Source organism: Balaenoptera acutorostrata, chromosome 1 (assembly GCF_949987535.1).
Source record: "Balaenoptera acutorostrata chromosome 1, mBalAcu1.1, whole genome shotgun sequence".
NCBI classification, from domain to species: Eukaryota; Metazoa; Chordata; class Mammalia; order Artiodactyla; family Balaenopteridae; genus Balaenoptera; species Balaenoptera acutorostrata.
The window spans coordinates 123,050,432-123,074,399 of NC_080064.1; the positions used below are offsets into that span (position 1 = coordinate 123,050,432).

Genomic DNA, 23,968 nt, shown 5'->3' on the forward strand with positions numbered 1-23,968 from the left:
GTATTCATTCTAAATCTACTTTTTTGAATTCATCACAAGGAAATAGCTAAGGAGGTGGACAAGGATGTACATACAAGGACTTCCATCACAACATTCCTGTGACAGTCAAAACTAGAAGCAACAAACTAGACATCCAAAACAGATGGGATGATCATGTGAATGGTACACAACCCAATGATGAATTTCTATGAAGCCTCAAAAAGTAATGTTTTGGAGACTTCCCTGGTGGTCCAGTGTTAAGAATCTGCCTTCCAGTGCAGAGGATGTGGGTTCGATCCCTAGTTGGGGAACTAAGATCCCACATGCCGCAGGGCAACTAAGCCCACGCGCCACAACTAGAGAGCTCACGCGCCCCAACTAGTGAGCCTGCGTGCCCTGGAGCCGCATGCCACAACTACAGAAGCCCATGTGCCACAACTAAAGAAGCCCATGCACGGCAACAAAGACTCAGTGCAGCCAAAATAAAAAAACAAAAAAACAAAAAAACAAAAAAAACGGAGTGTGTGTGTGTGTATATAGGATGCACTCCAAATGAATTAAAATGATTACTAAAAAAAAAAAAAAGTTATGTTTTTGAAGAAAATTTAATAAGTAAATGCTCATGATTAACACTCACTGAAAAAGATACAAACTGTATATATCCTCTCAATTTCTGTTAAAATGTACACATGACTAACACATTTTATATTTTTTCACATTTTCTTAATGACTCTGATATGATTAGAATGAGAAATAATATTTTTAAAAAAGAAAATACAATGCAAAAAAAATAATAACTTAGAAATAACTGAAGGAGTGTTCATTTTATATGAAAATGTACTTAAGTTTTTAAGTGGTTAATTCCCTAAAAAGATTAAATTCACACATGACATTTTAAAATATGCATATATGTCTAAAGAAGCTCATATATTTAGATGTGAAATACTGAACCCCACTGATCCTCAAGACAGTGGTGCTTTTATCCGCACTCTGGCTGAAGAACAGCTCACCTCAATGCTGGCAACCACGCATGGAGTGAGATATGTTGTTTGTAAGGTTGTGTGATACATGTAAACAATGTGGAGGCAGAAATACAGCTTGAGAACCCTACTTTAAACACCAGCTTTGCACTAGCCAAAGCTAAAAACCAACTTCTCACATATCTACAAAGAGGAGGACTCTAAAATCTCATAAGAGATGAATCAGAGCTTGTGCATACAAAGTAAGAACAGCACTCTGGTCGTCTGTACGTTACATTGTACTCTGGGGACACCTAAACTATCTTCAAAGGTATATTAAATAATTTTAGGTTGTGTTTAAGGATAGTTTATTATAATCTAAATCTTTGAAAATTACTAAGCCACATACAATTTTTACGGAAATTGTTAGCCAGAATATTAAATTACTCAAGACAATTCATTACCCAACAGTCCCAGAATACAGTTTGTCTTACACAGGTTGATAACACAGTATGGCTCTGTGTGCAACACATTCTATACTGGAGAGTCAAAAGAGATGAGGGGATAAAGCGGCAGTTGATGTTATGAGAAAAGAAAAGGTTCCTGCCCCACATATAACACTCATTATACTCTAGCCCCAAATCTCAAGTAAATGAATCTAAAGATTGAGGCTCTGGAGTCATTCTCAAACTTTAACATGCGTAAAAATGAACTGAGGACTTATTAATGTGCACATCTCAAGGTCCTGGGCCCTGAAAGTGACATTTGGGGGTCTAGGGCAGGGACCAGAAATCTGCATTTTTAACAAGTTTTCCAAGTGATATTGATGCTGTAGATGACAAACAAGGCTTTCAGAATCACTAGAATGAAGTTAAGGTAGTTAGCTCCCTGTCCTTTGCATAGGTTCACAGTTTGTTTAAAAATATTTTTTTTCCTAATTGTAAAATACATGTTCTCTGTAGAAAATCTGTAATATTCAGAAATGCACAAAGTATAATAAAAAATCACCTTTAATCCCAGCATCTAGAGAAATCCACTATCAATATTATGATGCGGACTTCCCTGGTGGCACAGTGGTTAAGAATCTGCCTGCCAATGCAGGGGACACGGGTTCGAGCCCTGGTCTGGGAAGATCCCACAGGCCGCGGAGCAACTAAGCCCATGCGCCACAACTACTGAGCCTGTGCTCTAGAGCCCGTGAGCCACAACTACTGAGCCTCCGTGCCACAACTACTGAAGCCTGTGCACCTAAAGCCCATGCTCCACAAGAGAAGCCACTGCAATGAGAAGCCCACTCACCACAACGAAGAGTAGCCCCCGCTCACCACAACTAGAGAAAGCCCATGTGCAGCAACGAAGACACAACACAGCCAAAAATAAATAAATAAAATAAATTTATTAAAAAAAAAACAAAACAGAAACCTGATTCCTTTAAAAAAAAATACTATGATGCATATTCTCTGTTCCTTCTTTTTCCCATGCACATATTTGATTTTTAATAGATTTGGGATAATACCATATACACTACTGCTTAACCTGTATTTTCTACGTAAAAACCTATAGTAAGTTTTCCCTCTTCCTTAATAGCTACAAGCTAATCCATAGCATGGATGCTAAATTCACAGCCCTTAAGCCTCAGCGGATCTTTAGCTTTTTAGCAAGAGCTAAAAGGTTAAACTGCACCAAATATCAAGTGTTGAAAAGTGACACCACTATCAACCTCAGGGACAAAAATCAGCTGAATCTATCTTCAGGATAAGGTGAAAGGAATTATACAACATAATTCCATCTATATATAGTTTTTTAAAGTCAAGGAAACTAGCAATATTTTTATAGGAGATACTAACATACAATATAAAATGACAGAGAAAAGTAAATGACAACAACAACATCTAGAACAGTGTCACCCCCAGTAGAAGGGAAGGAGATGGGTGTGGGGACAGTAGGATGACCACATACTTGACTGTCCAAACCAGGAGATTTTTCAGATTGAAAGGAAGTGCTAAAATTATTATATCATATAATTTTTGAAAATATTAATATATTGTCCAACAAATTGGTTTTATTATATTGATGATCTAAAGTTCAAAGAAAAGCACATTCTTTACCAACTTTCTTGAGAAAAGAAATTCATCACTGAATTTTTAACAAACATGCCCTTTAATTTCTTTGGAGTGCCTTGATTCTAGAACAACAGCTGTACACCCAGTTAAGTCCCAGGTAACTGATATCATTGTCCAAGAAGAGGAGGGGCACACATGAGGCTTCCAAGGTAAGGGAGAACTACTCCTTAAATCTGAGTAGCAGGGACACACAGTTGCCAACCCTTGCTTTACACCATATACACAGCTTTATAAATATTCTCGTCTATCTGACATTTAATTCAAACTGTTTAAAAGCAAACAAGAAGAGGACATACCTAACACACAAGGTCTCATGTAATACCCATCCTTTAATTTGGGATCTTCAGGTACGTAGAGGTCTCCACCACATAATACTTTAGCACCCTGCCAAAAAAGAAAAAAGAATGCATATTTTATGTTAAACATAAAACCCCAGTATGCATTCCTGAAATGCCACTTGTGTCCTGAACAAATGCATACTTAGTCACTCCACGGCAAGTACAATGCAGAATACAGCTCCCAAATGGATATGACCATAGGAAAGAAGCATAGAGCAAGTAACCTAGGAGTAACTACCCCTCCCCCTCCTCTCATCTCACCTCCACTTGTTTCTCACCTGCTCCTTTGCCACTTTAACAAACCCAAGAACTCGCTCCAGATGTGGTCGGTTGATCAGGGGACCCATCCTTGTATCTTCCAGGAGGGGATCTCCAATTTTTATCCTTTGGGTCTGTTTCACCACTTCCTCTGTAAATTGATCAAGAATTTCCTTTTGCACAAATACCCTTGTACCATTACAACAAACCTAAAGGACAGACACATAAAAATTTATATGTAGATGAGGGGGAAAAAAGGAAAAGGAAAAAAAGTCCAACAGCTTTAAATTTAAAAGAGACAGTATACTTTCTTTAAAGGTTAGTTCCATTCCTAAAAATTATCACCATACTGAATTGTATCACACATGTAATTGTGGACATACTACCCCACACACAAACTCTCTGCCCTTTGAGATAAAAGTTATGCCTTTGTTTTTGTTTAAATTTCCTTAAAACAATTAATAGATCCATATGACCCATAGGACTTCTCCTATTTCCTCATCTCAGATGCTCAATTTGGCTGTATATTTTGAGAGCAGGAGGTAAGAGTGGAAGGGACTGAAGAGTAAAAATAGAACAAGAACTGAGGTCTTGAGTCTAATAAAAACCTAGGGCGGTGCAGAGTCAATGTTTGTCTCTAAAAACACAATGGGACTTCCCTGGTGGTGCAGTGGTTAAGAATCCTCCTGCCAATGCAGGGGACATGGGTTCGATCCCTGGTCCGGGAAGATCCCACGTGCCACAGAGCAACTAAGCCCGTGCGCCACAACTAGTGAGCCTGCACTCTAGAGCCTGCGAGCCACAACTACTGAAGGCCGTGTGCGCCTAGAGCCCGTGCTCCGCAACAAGAGAAGCCACCACAATGAGAAGCCCACACAGCGCTATGAATAGTCCCTGCTCGCTGCAACTAGAGAAAGCCCGCATGTAGCAACCAAAATTTAAAAAAAAAACACATACACAAGTAATGACTATTTAGACCCTCCCACAGACATGAACATAAATACTACTCAAATGCTATCAGAACAGTAGAATAGAAAAGAAAGTCCAAAAATAGATCCAAGTACTCAAGGAAATTTAGTTTATGATAAAGGTGGAATCTAAAACCACTAGAGTAAAGATGAATTAGTAACAAATGGTTCCACTGGTTAGCCATGTGGAAAATAAGATACAATCTCATACTGTACACAGCAGTAACCCCCAAATGTATAAGGAATCTAAATATAGAATAAAAAAACAATTACTGAGAGAAAGTATAGGTGAATTCTTCTATAACTTAGGTGCAGGAAAAGGTTTTCTAACTAGTACTCAAAATCTAGATGCAATGAAAGAAAAGAATGATAAATTTGACTACATAAAATTAATAATCTTTTGCATGGCAAAAACATCCTAAACAAAGTCAAGACAACAAACTGGAAGAAAGCATTTACAACGTACATCACAGATAAAGGGTACTATCACCAATATTTAAATAACTTATAAAAACTGAGGGAAAATCAAAATAGTATAACACATCAAAAAAAGTGAACTTGGGAATTCCCTGGCAGCCCAGTGGTTAGGACTTGGCACTTTCACTGCCAAGGGCCCAGGTTTGATCCCTGGTTGGGGAACTAAGATTCTGCAAGCGTTGTAGCATGGCCAAAAAGAAAAAAAGTGAACTTTACTATGTGTGAATAAGAAAAAAAAATCTCTACAAAAAGAATTGAAGGAAATGACTAGATGTTCAATATAAAATTGGATAAAAGTTATGCACAATTCACACACACACATATAAATGGTCCTTAAGCCTAAAAAGATGTTCAATCTCATTCATAATTAGAGAATTGAAATTAAAACTACAATGAAATATCACCTCTTACCTCGTGAGGAAATAGGCACACATATATTGTTGGTAGGAATGCAAGTTGGTCCAACCCATTTGGAGGGGAATATGGCATTATCTTATAAAATTATATATGCACTCAACATCACTAATGATAAGGGAAATACAAATAAAAACCTACAGTGAGATACTACTTCACATCTACTCTGATGGCTGCGACCAAAAAAACCAGAAAATAACAAGTACTGGCAAGGATGTGGAGAAATTAGAGCCTTTGTGCATTGTTGGTGAGAACATAAAATGGTGCAGCTGCTGTAGAAAACAGTACGGCAATTTCTTGAAAAATTAAACACAGAATTACTATATGATCTAGAAATTCCACTTCTGGGTACGTACCCAAAAGAAGTGAAAGCGGGGACTTGAATAGATATTTGTACATCAATGTTCATAGCAGTACTAGTCACAATAGCCAAAGGTAGCAATAACCTAAATGTCCACCAGTAGATGAATGGATAAAGAAAATGTGGCATACATATACAACGGGATACTACGCAATCTTGATAAGGAAGAAAAATCTGACACATGCTACAACATAGATGAACCTTAAAGACCTTAAGTTAAGTGAAATAAGCCAGACACAAAAGGACTAATACTGTTTGATTCCACTTATATGAGATACCTAGAATAGTCAAATCCATATAGATAGAAAGTAGAATAGTGGTTACCAGGGACTGGGAAGAAAAGGATTTATGAAGTTATTGTTTAATGTGTAGAGTTTCAGTCTTGTAAGATGAAAAGAGTTCTAGAGGTGGATGGTGGTGATGGCTGCACAACAATGTGAATGTACTTAATGCCACTGGACTGTACACTCAGAAATGATTAACATGGTCAATTTTATATTATATATATTTTACCACAAAAAAATAGGCACAAAAAATTACATATACATTTACCACTTCTAGGAATTTACTCTGAAAATGTATCTCCAACAATATGAACACACACGTGCACGAGGTTATTCACTGCAGAACTGTTTGTAATCACAAAATACTGGAAACTAAATGCTCATCCAAAAGAGAGTAGTTGAATAAACTAACAGCTATATAAGGAATTATACTACACAGCTATAAAGAAGAAAGAAGATTTCTATGAAATGAAGTGATTTCCAGGTGAAAAAAGCAAAAAGCAAAACAGTAACTCTAATATCTTAGAGTTACTATTAACTATTATTAGTTACTAGTTACTAGTTACTACTAATTAGTTACTATTAGTTACTAGTTACTACTAGCTATCTTTTGTGTTGAGGAAAGAAGAGAAAATAAGAAATATACAAGTACCTGGTCATTTGTGTAAAAAGAAATAGGAAGGAAAAATGAGAAACAGATTTGGCTGGATAGGGATGGGTTGGAAGAAGGAGGGAACGGGAGTGGGTGGAAGGGATAGGAGGAATGCCATTTCTGTTTGCTTTTTTGGTAAAATTCTGACATTTAGAACCATGTTAGTATTTCGCCTGAAGCAAGGATGGGTGAAAATAAACCCCAAATGAAATACAAACAGAAACGAACAAACTCATTATTTAAAATGAATATCATAACCATACTGAAGGGGGTGGTGAAGGAAGAACTGACTCATTAACTTCTGAACACAGAATTTTAACTGTACCCCAGGCTAAAGACAAAAAGGGCTGTAAAAAAAAAAAAATGTTGCACTCTAGTTAGAAGGTTTATTTTTCACAGTAGTGTACTTTCACAAATCTGAAACTATTATAAACATATTCTAGGATGGAGTAACTACATACATTGTGAGTAATGGAAGCTAAATGTCTCATCACTGTCAGAGAAGGAAATTATAAATATGAAAGGGAGGAGGCTAAAATAAACCTTGCAGCGTTGGAATGATTGGAAATATCTGTATAAACTTGTAGTTATTAATATAGATGGATACATAAATACATGTGTGTGTGCATACATACACATATGCCAAATATACATTTCCTGGCTCTGGCCTCTGAGAAGACATAGGAGCAATGATACTCCAGTAGTAACGAGTACACCTGGCACCCAGATCTTGGTTTCTAAATACCATTTACCACTAAATGGAACCAAGCCTCCTTAGAGAAATGGCTCATTACAGAGCTCCACCAGAGAAAGCACAAGATGTGTCTAGAACACCTTGCTGTGCCAGGAAGTAAAGAAGTGCTCAAAGAATAATGAGAACATATCAAAAAGTCACAGAAAGAGGCTCCCACTACATGAATCTGCAATTATTTGAGCATCAAAGTAAATAATACTAGCAATGGGTTATAACTTGTAGAATGAGATAAGAAGCCATGGGTCCATGCTGATATAATGAATGAAAAACAAACTAAGGAAAAGGGAAAAAGTTCTTTCTTGTAATAGACAGTGAACTATATAAAGGTAGAAGGAGTAACAGAATTGGAAATACACCACTTGGTGACCACCAGAAAAAAATGTTTCCAGCAAACATCAACAAAGGGTGCTAACACTAGTAGGTTCAAGTTTGATAAGGAACAAGATAGTCTCACTTTATCTCCTACAATATACTTATTAACCACAAAGGAAAAAACAGTAACTTTACTGTAAAGACCCACCTTAAGCAAGTGATCAAAGTCAGCAACACCACTGTGAAATATAAAACATCATTTTTGTGGTGTTTTGCCAAAAATGCATAACCTGAATCCAATTAAAAAAAAAAAACAAACAAAATCTAGACAGACCCAAAATGAGGGACATTCCACAAAATAAATGGCCTGTATTCTTCAAAAATGGCAAGGTCCTGAAAGATAAGAATGACTTTACAACTGTTCCAGATTAAGTAAGATTAAAGAGACACAACAAGTAAATGCAATACACCTTCCTGGATTAGATCTTGGACCAGCAAAAAAAAAATTGTTTCTAAAAGGACATTAGTCAAACAAATGGAGAAATCTGAATAAGGGCTATAGATTGAGTAATAGTGCTACATTAATAACAAGTTATATATTTTACTAAGTATTTTGTGCTTATTTAAGAGAATGCACTTGTTTTTAGGAAATACACATAGGACTGTAGAGGTTAGGGATCTTCTGTCTGCAACTTTCAAACAGATCAGAAAAAAAAACAGTAATAATATGCATATTTAGGTATAGACATACCAACAGAATGGTAAATGTGATAAAATGTTAACACTGAGGGACCTGGTTCAAAGATAGACTGGAATTCTTTGTACTATTTGTGCAACTTTTCTGTAAGTCTGAAACTATTTCAAAATAACAAGCTTTAAAACACGCTGTGAGATGAAGGGGTGGAGATTCCCGTTAAACCTCTTCCTGGGTCAGGTACACACCTCGCCTTGCGTGAGGAAGTTGGCCATCAGTGCCCCCTTCACAGCATTCTTCATATCACAATCTGAGAAGATGATCAGTGGAGACTTGCCTCCAAGTTCCAAGGTAACAGGTTTAATTCCTTTAGCTGACATCTCCATGATCTTACAGAACAAGAACAAAAGCATTCAGAAGTCTACCACCAATGAGATTACATGCTACGTTAACAAGATCCTGACCCTCCAAAGTCATCTTGAACTATGCATGACCTGCAGCCTTGTTCTCAGTATACTTTGCCCTCTGTCTACTTGAAATATTATTTTCCAGAACACTGAAGAGAATCCACAGAATTGCACTTGATAGTCTGAATAGGGAGTTCATTTAAAAAATACTGTCAATTCCCCTGACTGTCATGGGCAGAAACTCTTTTGTATTACTGTTACTATGTTCAAGGCGGACAGAGTTCAGAGCACAAACTAAGGTCAACACAATGAATCTGAAATAAACTGAGAAAATACCCTTTCTTCCGAGGTGGCTGCTATAGATGAGGTAAGTCACCAAACAATACAAGTGGCAGCTCAGGGCCTGCCCTCTCAGACACAGGCAGGAGAAGATGACTCCCATCCCCAATGAGCCTAACACCAGTGGGCTGTTCTAATTATCCTTCACACTTTTAAAGCACACTTCAGACCTCTGCCCAATAATACCTACAGCCTCCCTGCCAATACAAGCTGGGTAAAATCAGAGGATAAGCCTCCAACATATATTCTGGGGAGGCTTGACACAGCCGGATCTACATGCCATTTATGTCCTCCTATACTGGTCTTGTCTTCACCTTTGAGCCAGTGGGCACACTTCCAGTGAAGGAGACTTTGGCCACATCGCGATGCTGACACAGAAACTGGCCTGTGGCAGCCCCTCCTTGCACCACGTTGAAGAGCCCAGGAGGCACGCCGGCCTCAGTATAGACTTCAGCCAGCAGCAGTGTGGACACAGGTGTGAAGGGAGAAGGTTTAAAGACCATGGCATTACCTGCATTACCGAGACACAAACACAGGAAGACTTTTAAGACTGAGGATCCCTTGAAGACAGGACAAGAAGACACATCAAGAACAACTCCAATTGTTTCCTTTTTTAAAAAGTTAATTAATTAGTTAATTAATTAATTAATTAATTTATTTTTGGCTGTGTTGGGTCTTCATTGCTGCATGCGGGCTTTCTCTAGTTGCGGTGAGTGGGGGCTACTCTTCGTTGCGGTGCGCGGGCTTCTCACTGCGGTGGCTTCTCTTGTCGCGGAGCACGGGCTCTAGGCCCACAGGTTCAGTAGCTGTGGCACACGGTCTTCGTTGCTCTGTGGCCTGTGGGATCTTCCCGGACCAGAGCTCAAACCCGTGTTCCCCCTGCATTGGCAGCTGGATTCTTAACCACTGCACCACCAGGGAAGCCCCTCCAATTGTTTCCTGTTCCCCATAAAATTCTAGGTCAAAAATGTTATTAATAAGTAAATATATCTTGCTCTTCCCCCTTTGGTTTCTCTCATTAAACAGACCCCAAGCCACACACTTGCAGTGTCTCAGCCAATAATACCTTATACTTGCATATCTAGGCCTTTTTGCATATATTAATCTCATTTAACATTTGCAACAGTGGTAAGAAGTAGGTATGATCAGACCCATTTTATAAGAGTTGAAACTGAAGACCAGAAAGGTTAATTAATTTGATACAAGTACCCAAAGCTAGTAACTTAATTCTATTTCTCCTCTGTCACAGAGAAATGTGCAAAAAGAACGTGAAGCAGCAAAAAGAAAAAAGCTGCATTTCAATACAGTGTCCTAACAGTAAAGCTTTTTTAACCTGACAGTTTTTCTAAGGTACAATGTCTTCTTTTCCGACAGATTCTTCTCTTTAAATAGCGTGAGAAAACTTTTTGTTAATCAGCCAAAGCTTCTCCGATGGAAGCCTTGTTTATCACTTCTCTTAAGACACAAATGAAGGAGGAAGTTTATCTTCTGCTTCCTAAATGAAGTCAAAACTCCTAAGTGCTATCCCCTACACAGAAATTCATGCCCAGAATTCTTGTCCATAAAGGAAGAGAACTTACAAGTAGCACAAATCTAATTCATTTGACAGTTTAAAAAAAAAAAGACCTCCAAGACCAAAATTAACTTTCTTCCTTCCCATAAACAAAAATAAATTAAACAAAAAATGGGAATAATGTAGACATGATCTGTGTGTATAACCTCAAAGCTCCGTAAGGGGCAGGGCAGGGGTGAAACCGTGTCCTGGGAGAAAGGGAGGCTCACAGGTAGAGGAATAATTCATTCTTACCACAAGCCAGAGCTGGAGCCGACTTCCAGCAGGCTATCTGAAAGGGGTAGTTCCACGCTCCTATTCCGACACACACCCCTAGTGGTTCCCTTCTGGTGTAACCAAAGGATCCGCCGGGGAGCTGGATGTGTTCGCCTAAGGGGAAAAAGAGGGTAAAGGAGAGTGCAGTACCACTTGTCCCAAGACTCCACCAGCACCTGGACTCACTCTGGACTTGTCAGACCAGCCCCCTCCCAGGCCCCAGCCACTGGGCTCACCCCACCTCTGTTCTTTTGTTCATTCTAGTCATTCTTACACTGCTTCTGCATGTTCTCTTCACATAAATAGTCTTTTCTATCCTTCAAAACCATGTTCGTTCAACTCAATATAACCCTCTAAAAATTAACCAAGCATCCACTACATAACTTAGATGAAATGAAACAGAAATGGGGAAAGACTCAGCAGCTGAAGAGTCTGAGGACCCTGAAACCTCAGACTTCTGGCTCCCCACAGCCCTCCTGGGCCCTGCTAAACCAGCCGACATGTAAACTGATGTACACTTCCTAGACAAAGAAAATTTTTTTGCTAAGTAGGTAAAACTAATAAATATGATGTACTTACTGACTCTTGCAAGAACTGGTTTTTCCACAACCTGTTCTACAGCTCAGGTATGAGGCTAGGTGCTTTACATACATCATCTCATTTAATCCTTATAATAACCAAGAAGATAGAGATTACCATCTCCAGTTTAAATAAAGAAAGATAAAGTAGTTCTCAATGTCACCAAAGTAGAGAGTGATAAGCCCAGGATTTTAACCCAGGCCTGTCTTAATTCCAAAATCTGTACCCTACGCCCCCAGGCTCTGCTCTCCTGCCTCCTTGTCAGCTGGTCACAGAAGGCCAGGTGAGGGCTTACCGGCCATGGATCCCGCTAAGCCTGCATAGTACTCCAGGCACTGCCAGGAAGTGTCAATGTCCCAGCGGGCCTCAAAGATGGACTTGCCGTTGTTGATGGTCTCCACAGTGGCGATTTCATCCTTCCGATCCTTTGGGTGAAATAGAAGACCAGATTTAAGACAAATTACCATACACCTCAACACATTCAACAATCAAACCAGAATACATTGCCCAACTTTTAAAAATAGAAACAGCTTTCACTTTCAATGAAAACAGAAGGAATGGCAGTGTGACATTTGGAAGAGAAATAAAACTTATTGCTAAACAGTACCCTGTTCTCCCATCAAGTAACTGTCACAGATACAAGACCAACACCTCATTTCAAGATCAATTAGAAAAGGAATGTTTTGAGAAATAAATATTATATATGTACATCTCTATAAATATGTATAGATATGTGTACATGTGTTTGCATGTATAGAGTAAGAGCAAACAGTCCTTAGGAAAACTGTACAAAATAGCCAAACACACAATCGACATTTAAAAGGTTATATACACATGGCTTTAATTCACCCAAAGAAATGCAGCATGTTACATACAATCATAAGATAATCACAAGACAATTATTTTCTAATGCTTAGTACTCATCAATTCTCTTTTCTAATACTGTTTCCAGATGTAGTTTATACAACTTAGAGGTAAGACAGTCCAGGGATGAAGGAAAAAGTTTGGGAAATTAGACCTAAAAAGAAAAGCTAAATAATGCCCCTAAAGGAGATCAAAAAATTGAATATGTAAGAAATAGACATTTGCTATTATGGATCCAATTTAAAATAAACATTGTGGTCAAAATCTAAACATACATAAAAGATGAATCAAATAATTGACAAGAAGATGCATTCTCTTACTAAAACTGATAATCAGTAAGGCTTACCAGAAGCAAAATGAAATGGCAACAGAAATTAACACAAGCATCTAATTAACACAAACTCTATCAAGATTGAGTACAAATCTCAGAAAAGATGGAAGGAGGAATATGAAAATCAGTATGAAATACATGAAAGGACAGTATGATAATGATATTTGGACATGTTCTGTTTCTACAAAGACCAGAGGTATAAAGTGCTTTGATTCATTCATTCCATATTTGTCGAATTCCAGACAAGATGGCAGAGTAGAAGGACTTGAGCTTACCTCCTCTCATGAAAACACCAAAATCACAACTAACTACTAAATAACCATGGACAAAAAAGACTGGAACCTACCAAAAAAGATATCCTACATCCAAAGACAAAGAAGAAGCCACAATAAGATGGTAGGAGGGGGGCATTCGCAATCTAATCAAATCCCACACCCGCCAGGTGGGAGACCCACAAACTGGAAGATAATTATATTGCAGAGGTTCTCCCAGAGGAGAGTTCTGAGCCCCATGTCAGGCTCCTCAGCCTGGAGGTCTGGCATCGGGAGGAGGAGCTCCCAGAGCACTTGGCTTTGAATACCAGCAGAGCTTGATTGCAGGAACTCCACAGGACTGGGAGAAATAGAAACTCCATTCTTGGAGGGCACACGCAAGGTCTCATGCACACCAGGACCCAGGGAAAAAGCCGACACTTCACAGGAGCCTGGGCCAGACCTACCTGCCGGTCTTGGAGGGTCTCCTGGGGAGGCGGAGGGTGGCTGTGGCTCACTGTGGGGACAAGGACACTAGTGGCAGAGGTACTGGGGAGTGCTCATTGGCATGAACTCTCCTGGAGGCCGCCATTTTGACACCAAGACCTGGCCCCACCCAACAGCCTATAGACTCCAGTGCTGGGATGCCTCAGGCAAAACAACCAACAGGGTGGGCACACAGCCCCACACATCAGCAGACAGGCTACCTAAAGTCTTTCTGAGCCCACAACGACCTCAAAACACACCCCTTGACATGGCCCTGCCCACTAGAGGGACAAAGCCCAGATCCACCCACCAGTGGGCAGGCTCCAGTCCCTCCCACCAGGAAGCCTGCACAAGCCTCTAGACCAGCCTCCTACACGAGGGGACAACACCAGAAGCAAGAGTAACTACAACCCTGAAGCCCGCAGAACAGAGACCACAAACACAGAAAGTTAGACAAAATGAGATGGCAGAGAAATATGTTCCAGATGAAGGAACAGGATAAAACCCCAGAACAACAACTAAGTGAAGTGGAGACAGTAACAAATGGAATGACTGCCTAAGAAAAAAAGGATAGATCCAGTCTCTGCCTTCAGGGAGCTCACTTCAAGGAATCTCACTTAGTGGGACTTCCCTGGTGGTCCAGTGGTTAAGCTTTTGCCTTCCAATGCAGGGGGTGTGGGTTTGATCCCTGGTCAGGGAGCTAAGATCCCACATGCCTCACGGCCAAAAAACAAAAAAAAAAACAAAATCAAAAAACAAAAAACATAAAAAAGGAAGTTAGTAACTTCTAAATAAATTCTGCAATTACTGAATAGACATGTTGCTTCAGAAAGGATAATTTGTTTACATTCAACACAGTCTAAATGAAATTGCCTTTTAAACCAGCAATTTACCTTCTCTTTCTCTGATTCTATACTCACCAAAACGACTTTTTAACAATTAACTTGCTTCCCAGTTACTGATACTAGAAAGAGGGTACCTAGGAGGACAACAAGCATCAGTTCTGATGTAACAGTTCTTTAACTAGGTGTAAGTTATTCCCCTTCTTGGATCTGTTGAGTATGATCAACGTGAAACACATTTTCAAAAGGCACCATCAACCATAAGTGACTTAAACTACATTTCTAGAATGCAAGAGGGCAACTAGTCCCTAAAGAGGAAGTAGGTACTGGTTCACTAATCAGCATGAATACACTGATGAATCAGTATATTACACTTCAAACACATGAAGAAATATTAAACTGGCAAAAGTGAAATGCTGTTGTCTTCCAAATTAATACAAGAGTGGACAGACAGGAAGTAATGTGTGCTAATCACTGAAAAGCCTTGGAATATTTACTAAGAAAGGAAGTTTTATTATTATTATTATATTTTTTTTGGTAAACAATGGACAGGCAATTAGCTTTGAGGACTGTTTCAAGGTTTGAACTCAAAGAGAAAATTCAATTTATTGGCTGGCCTTTTGAGATTTTTCTTGTCTTATTCCAGCATTCTCTACCCTCACAAAAAAGGTTATTTCTAAAAAGCCATTATGAGGGACTTCCCTGGTGGTTCAGTGGTTAAGAATCTGCCTGCCAATGCAGGGGACACGGGTCCGAGCCCTGGTCCGGGAAGATCCCACATGCCGCAGAGCAACTAAGCCCATGAGTGACAACTACCGAGCCCACGTGCCACAGCTACTGAAGCCCGTGCACCTAGAGTCCATGCTCCAAAACAAGAGAAGCCACCTCAATGAGAAGCCCATGCACTGCAACAAAGAGTAGCCCCCACTCGCCACAACTAGAGAAAGCCCGCGCACAGCAATGAAGACTCAACACAGCCAAAAATAAAAAAAGTAAAATAAAAAGCCATTATGAGATCTTTTAACATACCTTCAAGGATCATCAAAAAAAGTCCCTGACGAAAACTATCAAAGAGTCCAAGTGGATCTCTACTGAAACTTAATATTGCTTTCAGGGAAACGGTATTCGCTTTCCCTCCCAGAATAAGGAGAGCAGAGGAAGAAGGGGAAAACAATATAAGTTTCCTGCCCCTACTAGTACAAGAGCCATCACAAAACAAAACTATCCACCATGACAATGTACTGCTGTAAGTATTTCTTGGGAAATATGTACTTCCTATATACCCCTGTCATGCTCTCCACCACCCTGCTTCACATGTGACCTGACCAGGGCTCCTCTGGGATGAAAGAGAAGAAGCAAAGGGCAGGAGATTCGCCTCTCTCCTTCACTTCAAACCCCACAGCAAGCTCAGTGTTTAGCTTTTATAAGAGAACCACCTGAGCAAAGACATGCCCACTAAACCCTGACAAGCCTGAGCCCCTGCTTGCTTTAAGAGGCAGAGCTGAGCAAAGCAGTCGCTGAAGGCAAGTGCATAATCTACATACATAATCTTTTTATATGTAAATGTGTTATCATAGTTCTAAAATACATTTTCTCTCTCCTTTTAAAGCCAAACAATAGCTACTTTCATAAGAACACTCCAACTAAGAAATGATTGGGGCCTACCATTAAGATCTTTATAATCTGATAAAAAGCATCAAAAGATTCAAAGTGAAAAAGGAAACATAAGACCAATAAATATACCAAAAACCATTCACTTCACTAGGAGGCAATGGGCTTCCAGCTAAGGTGGAGTTACAGGGACCAGATTTAGCCTCCACCTTAAGCAACTAAAAAGACCAGGTAAAATACGTGAAACAACAATTTTCAGACACTGGACAGACAGCTCAAGACAGTGATCCCTGAGAGAGAAACAAATGAGGTGAGCCCTACACGTATTCTTGCCTACTGCCTGGAAACAGTTCATCACAGAGCAGGGAGGAGGAACTTAGGTGGGGCCCAACAGATACTCTGAGTTGAGGAAACAGGTTGGGAGTTCAGGGAGTATGTGATGGCTACAGTCTGCAGGCTGAGTATGGGACAGAAGAGAGCTGCACAGGAGAACCCCAGAGATCCCCCTTAAGTCTTCATCTGAGAACTGGTCAGTTGTGAGGACACTACCCAAGGCCAGGAAAAAAACTAACCAAGAAGGTGAAAAAAATCCCCAAAACTCACACAGGGCCAGGAATAGTTCATGTTCCCAAAAGCCACAGTGAGAAAAACCTCACTAATACACAGAGCATCAAGCTAGGTATTCAAGAGGGTATTCAGTAGTGGGGTAAAATTAGCTGCTCTGGTCATACCTAACAAAGCATAGAAGCAAGCCTTGCAAGGATCAAATTGATTCCAAGTAACTTCACTGTGTCCCAGAACAAAGTTCATTAATATTTTTTAAAGTACAAGAATATTCGGCATCCAACAACATACAATTCACAATGTCTACTGGTAATAAATTACCAGACATGCAAAATGTAGGAATGTTATATAACACCTAACCAGGAGGAAATAAACCAATCAACAGAAACAGAACCAGAATTGAGAGATGACAGAATTAGTAGACAGGGATATTAAATGTTATTATAACTATATTCCATGTGCTCAAGAAGGCAGAGGAAAACATGAGCATGTTAGGGAGCAACGTGGAACAACAACAAAAAAGACTCATGTTGAACTTCTAGAGATGAAAAATACACTGGATGGGATTAATAGCAGATTAGACACTACAGAAGAAAAGATAGATGAACTTTAGGCATAACAATGGAAGTTACCCAAAATAAAACACACAGAGGAAAAAAACTGGGGAAAAAATGAACAGAGCATCAGTGAGCTGTAGAATAGTTTCATGCAGCCCGACATATGTGTAATTGGAGGCTCTGAAGAAGAGGAGATATAAAAGGGGGCAGAAAAAAAAATCTGAAGAAATAATAGCCAATATTTTTTCAAATTTAACTAAACTGTAAGTGCACAGATTCAAGATCAATAAACTCCAAACAAAAGAAATATAAAGAAAACTGCATCAAAAGCCATAATGATGCACCCCAATGTTCGTCGCAGCACTGTTTACAATAGCCAGGTCATGGAAGCAACCTAAATGCCCATCGACAGATGAATGGATAAAGAAGATGTAGTACATATATACAGTGGGATATTACTCAGCCATAAAAAGGAATGAAATTGGGTCACTGTAGAGGTGTGGATGGACGTAGACTGTCATACAGAATGAAGTAAGTCAGAAAGAGAAAAATAAATATCATATATTAACACATATATGTGGAATCTAGAAAAATGGTACAGATGAACCAGTTTGCAAGGCAGAAATAGAGACACAGATGTAGAGAACAAACATACAGACACCAAGGGGGGAAAGCGGGGTGGGTGGAATGAACTGGGAGACTGGGATTGACATATATACACTAATATGTATAAAATAGATAACTAATAAGAACCTGCTGCATAAAAAAATAAAATAAAGTTTAAAAAAAAAGGAAGATATAATGAAATTGCTTAAAACTAGTGATAAGAAGAAAAATCTTAAAAGCAGCCAAAGGGGGAAAAAACATTAAAGCAGAGGGACAAAAATAAGAATGACAGCAGACTTCTCTTCTGAAACAACACAAGCCAGATGACAATGGTGCAACATCTTTAAAGTACTGAAAGAAAAAACTGTCAACCTAGAATTATCTACCTAGAATTCCTTTAAAAATGAAAGCAAAATAAAGACTTTCAGACATACAAAACCTGAAAGAACATCTCCAGCAAACCTACACTATAAAAAATGCTAAAGAAATTTCTTCAAGCAGAAAAAAAATATGATAACAGATGGAAATTTGGGCCTACCCAAAGGAATGAAGAGCACTAGAAATGATAAAAATGTGGGAAAATATCAAATATTTTTATCTTATAAAAGATAATTGTGCATAGTTTAAAAATGGAAGGGGCAAAGAACTGCAGATCATGATTAACTAGAAAAATCACTAAGAGGAACAACTGAGAGCTATAACTGTAGGCTGTGGTCAGAGGGTGGGATTTGTTTAGTTATGGAATAATTTTGGGTAAAGGCAGATCCAGGGTATGATCATCAGAGAAGAGCTTTAGAGAAATATAGTAATATATTTTTGACTGTAATATGTAAAAATATTACATAAGATATTAAAGAAAATGGAATGGGGAGTTTAAAGGAAAAGAAAATTAGTATCAGATAGTCCATTTCAGAGCAAAAACAAAATTAGGTATTATTCAGGATTTAAAAAGTAATTTTATAATGATAAAGGAGCCAGTTCTTAAGAAGATATAACAACCCAAATGCTTACGTGCAAGAAAACGTGAGAGACAAATCAGAATAATAAATTATCAGCTTTGAGTTACCACTTTTAATCTATCAAATAAAAAATAAATTTTAATAGCAGAAAATACCTTGTTGGGAGAAAATTCTCCAGGAATATTTTGACACTACTGCATGGTCCAGGCTTTCTGAGCAAAGGACACTGGCAAGCTGATTGAAAAACAAAGGCCTTAGAAGGCAGAGGCAGGGTCTCCCAAAAGATAGAGGTCACTGGAGCGATGTAGAGATATAAAGCTCTCTACTTCCTGTTCCTGGAGACATCTGCTTATATTCCAGGGTAATAAACCTAATGACACCTTCCCCCTTAATCCTGGAGATGTGCTTAATGAGTAACCTCTCTCCAGAGAAGAGAATGGGCAGATGTGCAGCCCCCATATAAGCTGAGTCTCATAATTTTAGGGATCCTCTCCTGCAGTGCAACCACTGCATGCAACAGGGTTAACATCTGCCTCTCACTGCATCACCCCATGGGGACTGGGACTCAGAAAACTAGTGCTGAAGTATTGCTCTGGGTACAGCATCTGGGTGCTGTAATAAACCCTCTCCCTAATCCAGAAAGCTTCATGTCTCTTGTCAGAATACACATATAACCTTGCAAGTAGGGTAACTCTCAGACCCTCCGTTTCTGACATAACACACTGATGAGGAAAAAAAATCATCACAGCCTACACTGAGAGATATCCTTGACTTATATTTTGGTGTATATCCTCTGAATTTTCTAATATTCTGTAATGACAATCTAGTACTTTTGCTCTTTAAGACTGTAAAAAGCTAAACTTTATGTCTTAAGAGGGGAGCATCGATGAATCTATGAAATCTTCCAGGCAACTAAGGTAGAAAATAAACCTGAAAAAGAAAAGTGAACTTAAGAGTCATCAGAGGAAAAAGTAAAAAGAAAACAAGTATACATAGTAAAATGAAAAGGAGACAAGCTACAAAGGATACATTATCACTCCAACAAAGAAGGAAAAGAAAACTGCCGAGGGAGATGTCACAAGGAGCCAGGAGCCAGAAGGAAATCACTGATGGAAAGCTTGTTGTACATACCAAGGTGAGCATATGGAAATGTCTTCCTACTTCATCAAAAAGGTCTCACCTAATAGCGCATCAAGGTCTAACTGCAAATCATCATAAAGAACTCACAGAACAGTGCAAGAGGACTTTTCTGGAAGACATTAAATTAAAACATACCCTTATTATCCTGGCAGCCTCCAAAAGGATTCGGCAACGTTCCATGCCAGATTTTTGACTCCATATTTTAAAGGCAGCCTTTGCATCTTGAACAGCTAAATTTACTTCCTTTTCTCCTGAACAAGTGAAAGTAGCTATCACTCGCCCTATAAATACAGGGAAAGTCAGTGTTATCTCAATTGGTTGCCACATATTTTAAATAAAGTATTGTGTATCCAATTTTCCTTTTATTGATCCTCTTCTTGTTTTTAAGTATGTTTTGATTTAGTGACCACCCTTATACCAGCAGCTGAACTTTTTAAGAATCTAATAAAAATTGCAGACTTCTGTCCAGAAAAATGTACTGAACCATATCACAGAATTATAGAGAGAACATGTCCCTTGCCTAGCACACCATGAACTTCAGGGTAAGAACCCCTGCCCTCCTCTATTTTACATTTGGGTTTACTAACATTAACCTCCAATCAATTATTTCACAATGCTCCTTAACAATGTTTGAGAATCCCAGAGGTCTTACAAAATCAAAGTACTCCGTCTCCTGGATTATGAACTCTGATTTTAAATCACTGGTTTATGTTCTATACAAGTCATATAATACTGATACTTGATGAATATGGTTAATAAACAGAATATCAAGAAAAGATATTCCTAAAAGCAAGAAAATTTTTTTCTCAAATATGGGGAAAAGACAAACAGTCCCTCATTTTCTTATTTCAGTCTTAGTCCCTATCCTGGGCAAAATATGAAATGATCAGTTTTTCGAGACCCAAATCCCAAGGGTTGTGACTGACTCTACTAAAAAGAATTCTCTAAGATGTCAAGTCAGCAGTTGCTTTTCCCCTCCCACAAGAACACCTGGGACTCTGCTTTTTCCAGAGATTTCACAAACCTGCTATTTGTTACAAATTCGAATAGCCAACTGGTAAAGGCAGTGCTTAAGGATCGCACACACTGTAGGCAATTAAAATAAAGAGCAATTTTTCTTTCTTTTGTATCAATATGGGGGTGGGGGTCAAGAGGATGTTTCCTCCTACCTAAAGAAGAGCCTGATGGTGTCTGTGGGCCCCTTCCTGCTCTGACAAGTCTCTGCTCTGTGGTTTGGTTTAATTGGTCAAATACAAATTCTCCGGTCTCTTGAAATCCAGTTTTATCCCTCTGGCTACATACCACTTGGTTTGCACAAACATTTACATTTTTCTCCTCACAAATATTCCATAACACCCAGCAAAACAAACACAAAGCAAAACCAAAACAAAAAACCTCTTCCTCGTTTGCTTTGTGATCTATGGAGCTCCCAGGGCAAACTGAGGGCCTGGCACAGTGCTGGGCACACATTAAACATAGGATAAAAGCAGGATTTTTTTTTTTTCCCTTTCCCAGTTCTGGTTCATGTTCGGAAATATTTTAACACTAGGGGATGGCAACAAAGTCCTCATTCACGCTAATTAGAAACCTCTGTGCGCGCTCCTCCATTTTGGCACAAGTGTTTCTTTTCACCCCGTCCTTCTAGAATTCCTCTACTACGTGCACGGTTGAAGACATTACTGCAGTCCTAACCTTAAAAGTTAATAATTAACGAAGACCCCACCTCACCCACCGGGGCTTTGTGGACTCTGTTCAGGCCGTTGTAAAACTACCCATGACCCCATGGAGCAACTCACCAGCCTGTCCAGTTTCCTACGACCCCCTTCGTGTCCGGTCCACATGCTTTCGAGTTTGCACAGCACCGTTAGCTGCCTACACATACAACTTTATACTCTACACTGTCACTTACCTGTGCTCAGTAAACGTCTGCTGAATGCACTACATGAAGGTTCAGGGAGGTAGACTAGGTTCACCCCTGGGGCGGGGGAGAGGCAATCCGCGCCCGACCCTCGCCCCTACCCCGGTCCCCGCCGCGTTCCCCGCCCCGCCGCCCCGGCCCTGCCCCCCGGTCTCCGTCCCGTTACCGGTTGCTGGCTCGAACGCCTTCTCGGTGCCGGAGGCGTCTACCGGATCCACGCGGGCCCCGCCGCGGTAATTGAGCGGCTGAGACACTACGAAGGTGCCAGTGCTCATGGCGGCGACCAGAGCAGGCCGGAGAGTGTGGCGAAGCGGAGACAGCCCGGCCAGACCCACTCGCAGGAACATGGAGGACTGGCGCGGTGTCTTGCCCTAGGTTAAGGGGAGGGGGCGAGGGGCGGGGGCCGCGGAGGGGCGGGGCCGCGGGGAGGCAGAGCTAGCTGCGGGCCGAGGGGCGTGGCGCCGCTGGACTAGAGTTAAGGGGCCTCCAGGCAAGGAGCCGGGCCTTCCGGGGCGGAGTTTGCGAGACATTTGGGGGCCCACGCTAGGCTCGTCCGCGGTCCAGGTCTGGCCCTCGCTTAGCTGAAAGGTTGGGCGACACACCAGAGACTTACACACACGCACACGCATACGCATGCACGCTCTCTCTCTCTCTCTCTCTCCCTCCCTCCCTCCGTCTCTCTCATTTTCGCTTTCTTCTTCCAGATCAATATTTGAAACGAGTTATCAGGTACATCACTGCATGTAATCATCCCAGGATCTTACTCTCGATTTTTCCGTCTGAAGAAAGCGGAGGATTGGAGTGCTAGTAATTTTACTTTGGGGATTACTTCACTCTTAAGCCACCATTTCTTTATTTGTATAATAATACTTTAAAAAAGTGATTGCCTTTGTTGTACACCTGACACTAACACAACATTGTAAATCAACTATACTCCAATATAAAATAAAAATTAAATTTAAAAAAATTTTAAATGTTATTGTAAAGACCAACGGGAGGGCTGTCAAGAAAACATATGATATTTTGGAAAGTGCTGGGAGCGGGGGTGGTGGTGGGATGAATTGGGAGACTGGGATTGACATATATACACTAACATGTATAAAATAGATAACTAATAAGAACCTGCTGTATAAAAAATAAATAAAATTCAAAAATTCAAAAACAAATGCAGTAAATAATTCTGAATAAATTAAGACAAGTAAAAAAACCATATTTTGGGGCTTCCCTGGTGGCGCAGTGGTTGAGAATCTGCCTGCTAGTGCAGGGAACACGGGTTCGAGCCCTGGTCTGGGAAGATCCCACATGCCACGGAGCAGCTGGGCCCGTGAGCCACAATTGCTGAGCCTGCGCGTCTGGAGCCTGTGCCCCGCAACGGGAGGGGCCGCGATAGAGAAAGGCCCGCGCACCGCGATGAAGAGCGGTCCCCGCACCGCGATGAAGAGTGGCCCCCGCTTGCCGCAACTGGAGAAAGCCCTCGCACGAACCGAAGACCCAACACAGCCAAAAATAAATAAATAAATAAATAAATAAATAAATAAATAAATAAATAAATAAAACATTAAAAAAAAAACAAACATATTTTGATGTGAAACTGCTTTTTTTTTAAACATCTTTATTGGAGTATAATTGCTTTACAATGTTGTTAGTTTCTGCTGTATAACAAAGTGAATCAGCTATACATATACATACATCCCCATATCCCCTCCCTCTTGCGTCTCCCTCCCACCCTCCCTATCCCACACCTCTAGGTGGTCACAAAGCACCGAGCTGATCTGAAACTTCTTTTTAAATTCCGAAAGGTCTGTGTAAATTCTATTAATGACAGCAGCACAAACGGAAACCTAATAACAGGTTATAAAGAGCAAAATCCTCATGAAAAGGCCTGTGGAAGAAAGGCACTCCCAAGGTCCCAGCAGCTAAGGGATCTTACACAAAAGCAGTCTTGTTCATTCTTCATACTGAACTCCCATGCATCTGCAGCAGAGACTTTCATGAACAGAAATTAATTACCAATATGCACATTCCATTATTTCCTGCAGGCTTGTTACTCTTCTAGGGGCTGCAGGCTTGCTCAATGTTCTTTCCTTTACCTACTAGCACAATATTAGGGAGG

General features: G+C 40.0%; 1 protein-coding gene across 1 annotated transcript in view; it reads right to left on the reverse strand.

The window, feature by feature from the left end:
• Positions 1 to 22,264, reverse strand: part of ALDH9A1 (aldehyde dehydrogenase 9 family member A1) — a 28,052-nt gene extending 5,788 nt beyond the window's left edge. The window contains exons 1-8 of the mRNA XM_007191079.3: positions 22,022 to 22,264; positions 20,073 to 20,218; positions 12,022 to 12,151; positions 11,127 to 11,261; positions 9,634 to 9,830; positions 8,822 to 8,962; positions 3,678 to 3,866; positions 3,358 to 3,445 (exon numbers count right to left, since the gene is read on the reverse strand). Of these exons, the coding sequence (XP_007191141.1) occupies positions 3,358 to 3,445; positions 3,678 to 3,866; positions 8,822 to 8,962; positions 9,634 to 9,830; positions 11,127 to 11,261; positions 12,022 to 12,151; positions 20,073 to 20,218; positions 22,022 to 22,202 (1,207 nt within the window). The 5' untranslated portion in view covers positions 22,203 to 22,264. The remainder of the gene's footprint in view (positions 1 to 3,357; positions 3,446 to 3,677; positions 3,867 to 8,821; positions 8,963 to 9,633; positions 9,831 to 11,126; positions 11,262 to 12,021; positions 12,152 to 20,072; positions 20,219 to 22,021) is intronic.
• Between the last annotated feature and the right edge of the window lie 1,704 nt (positions 22,265 to 23,968).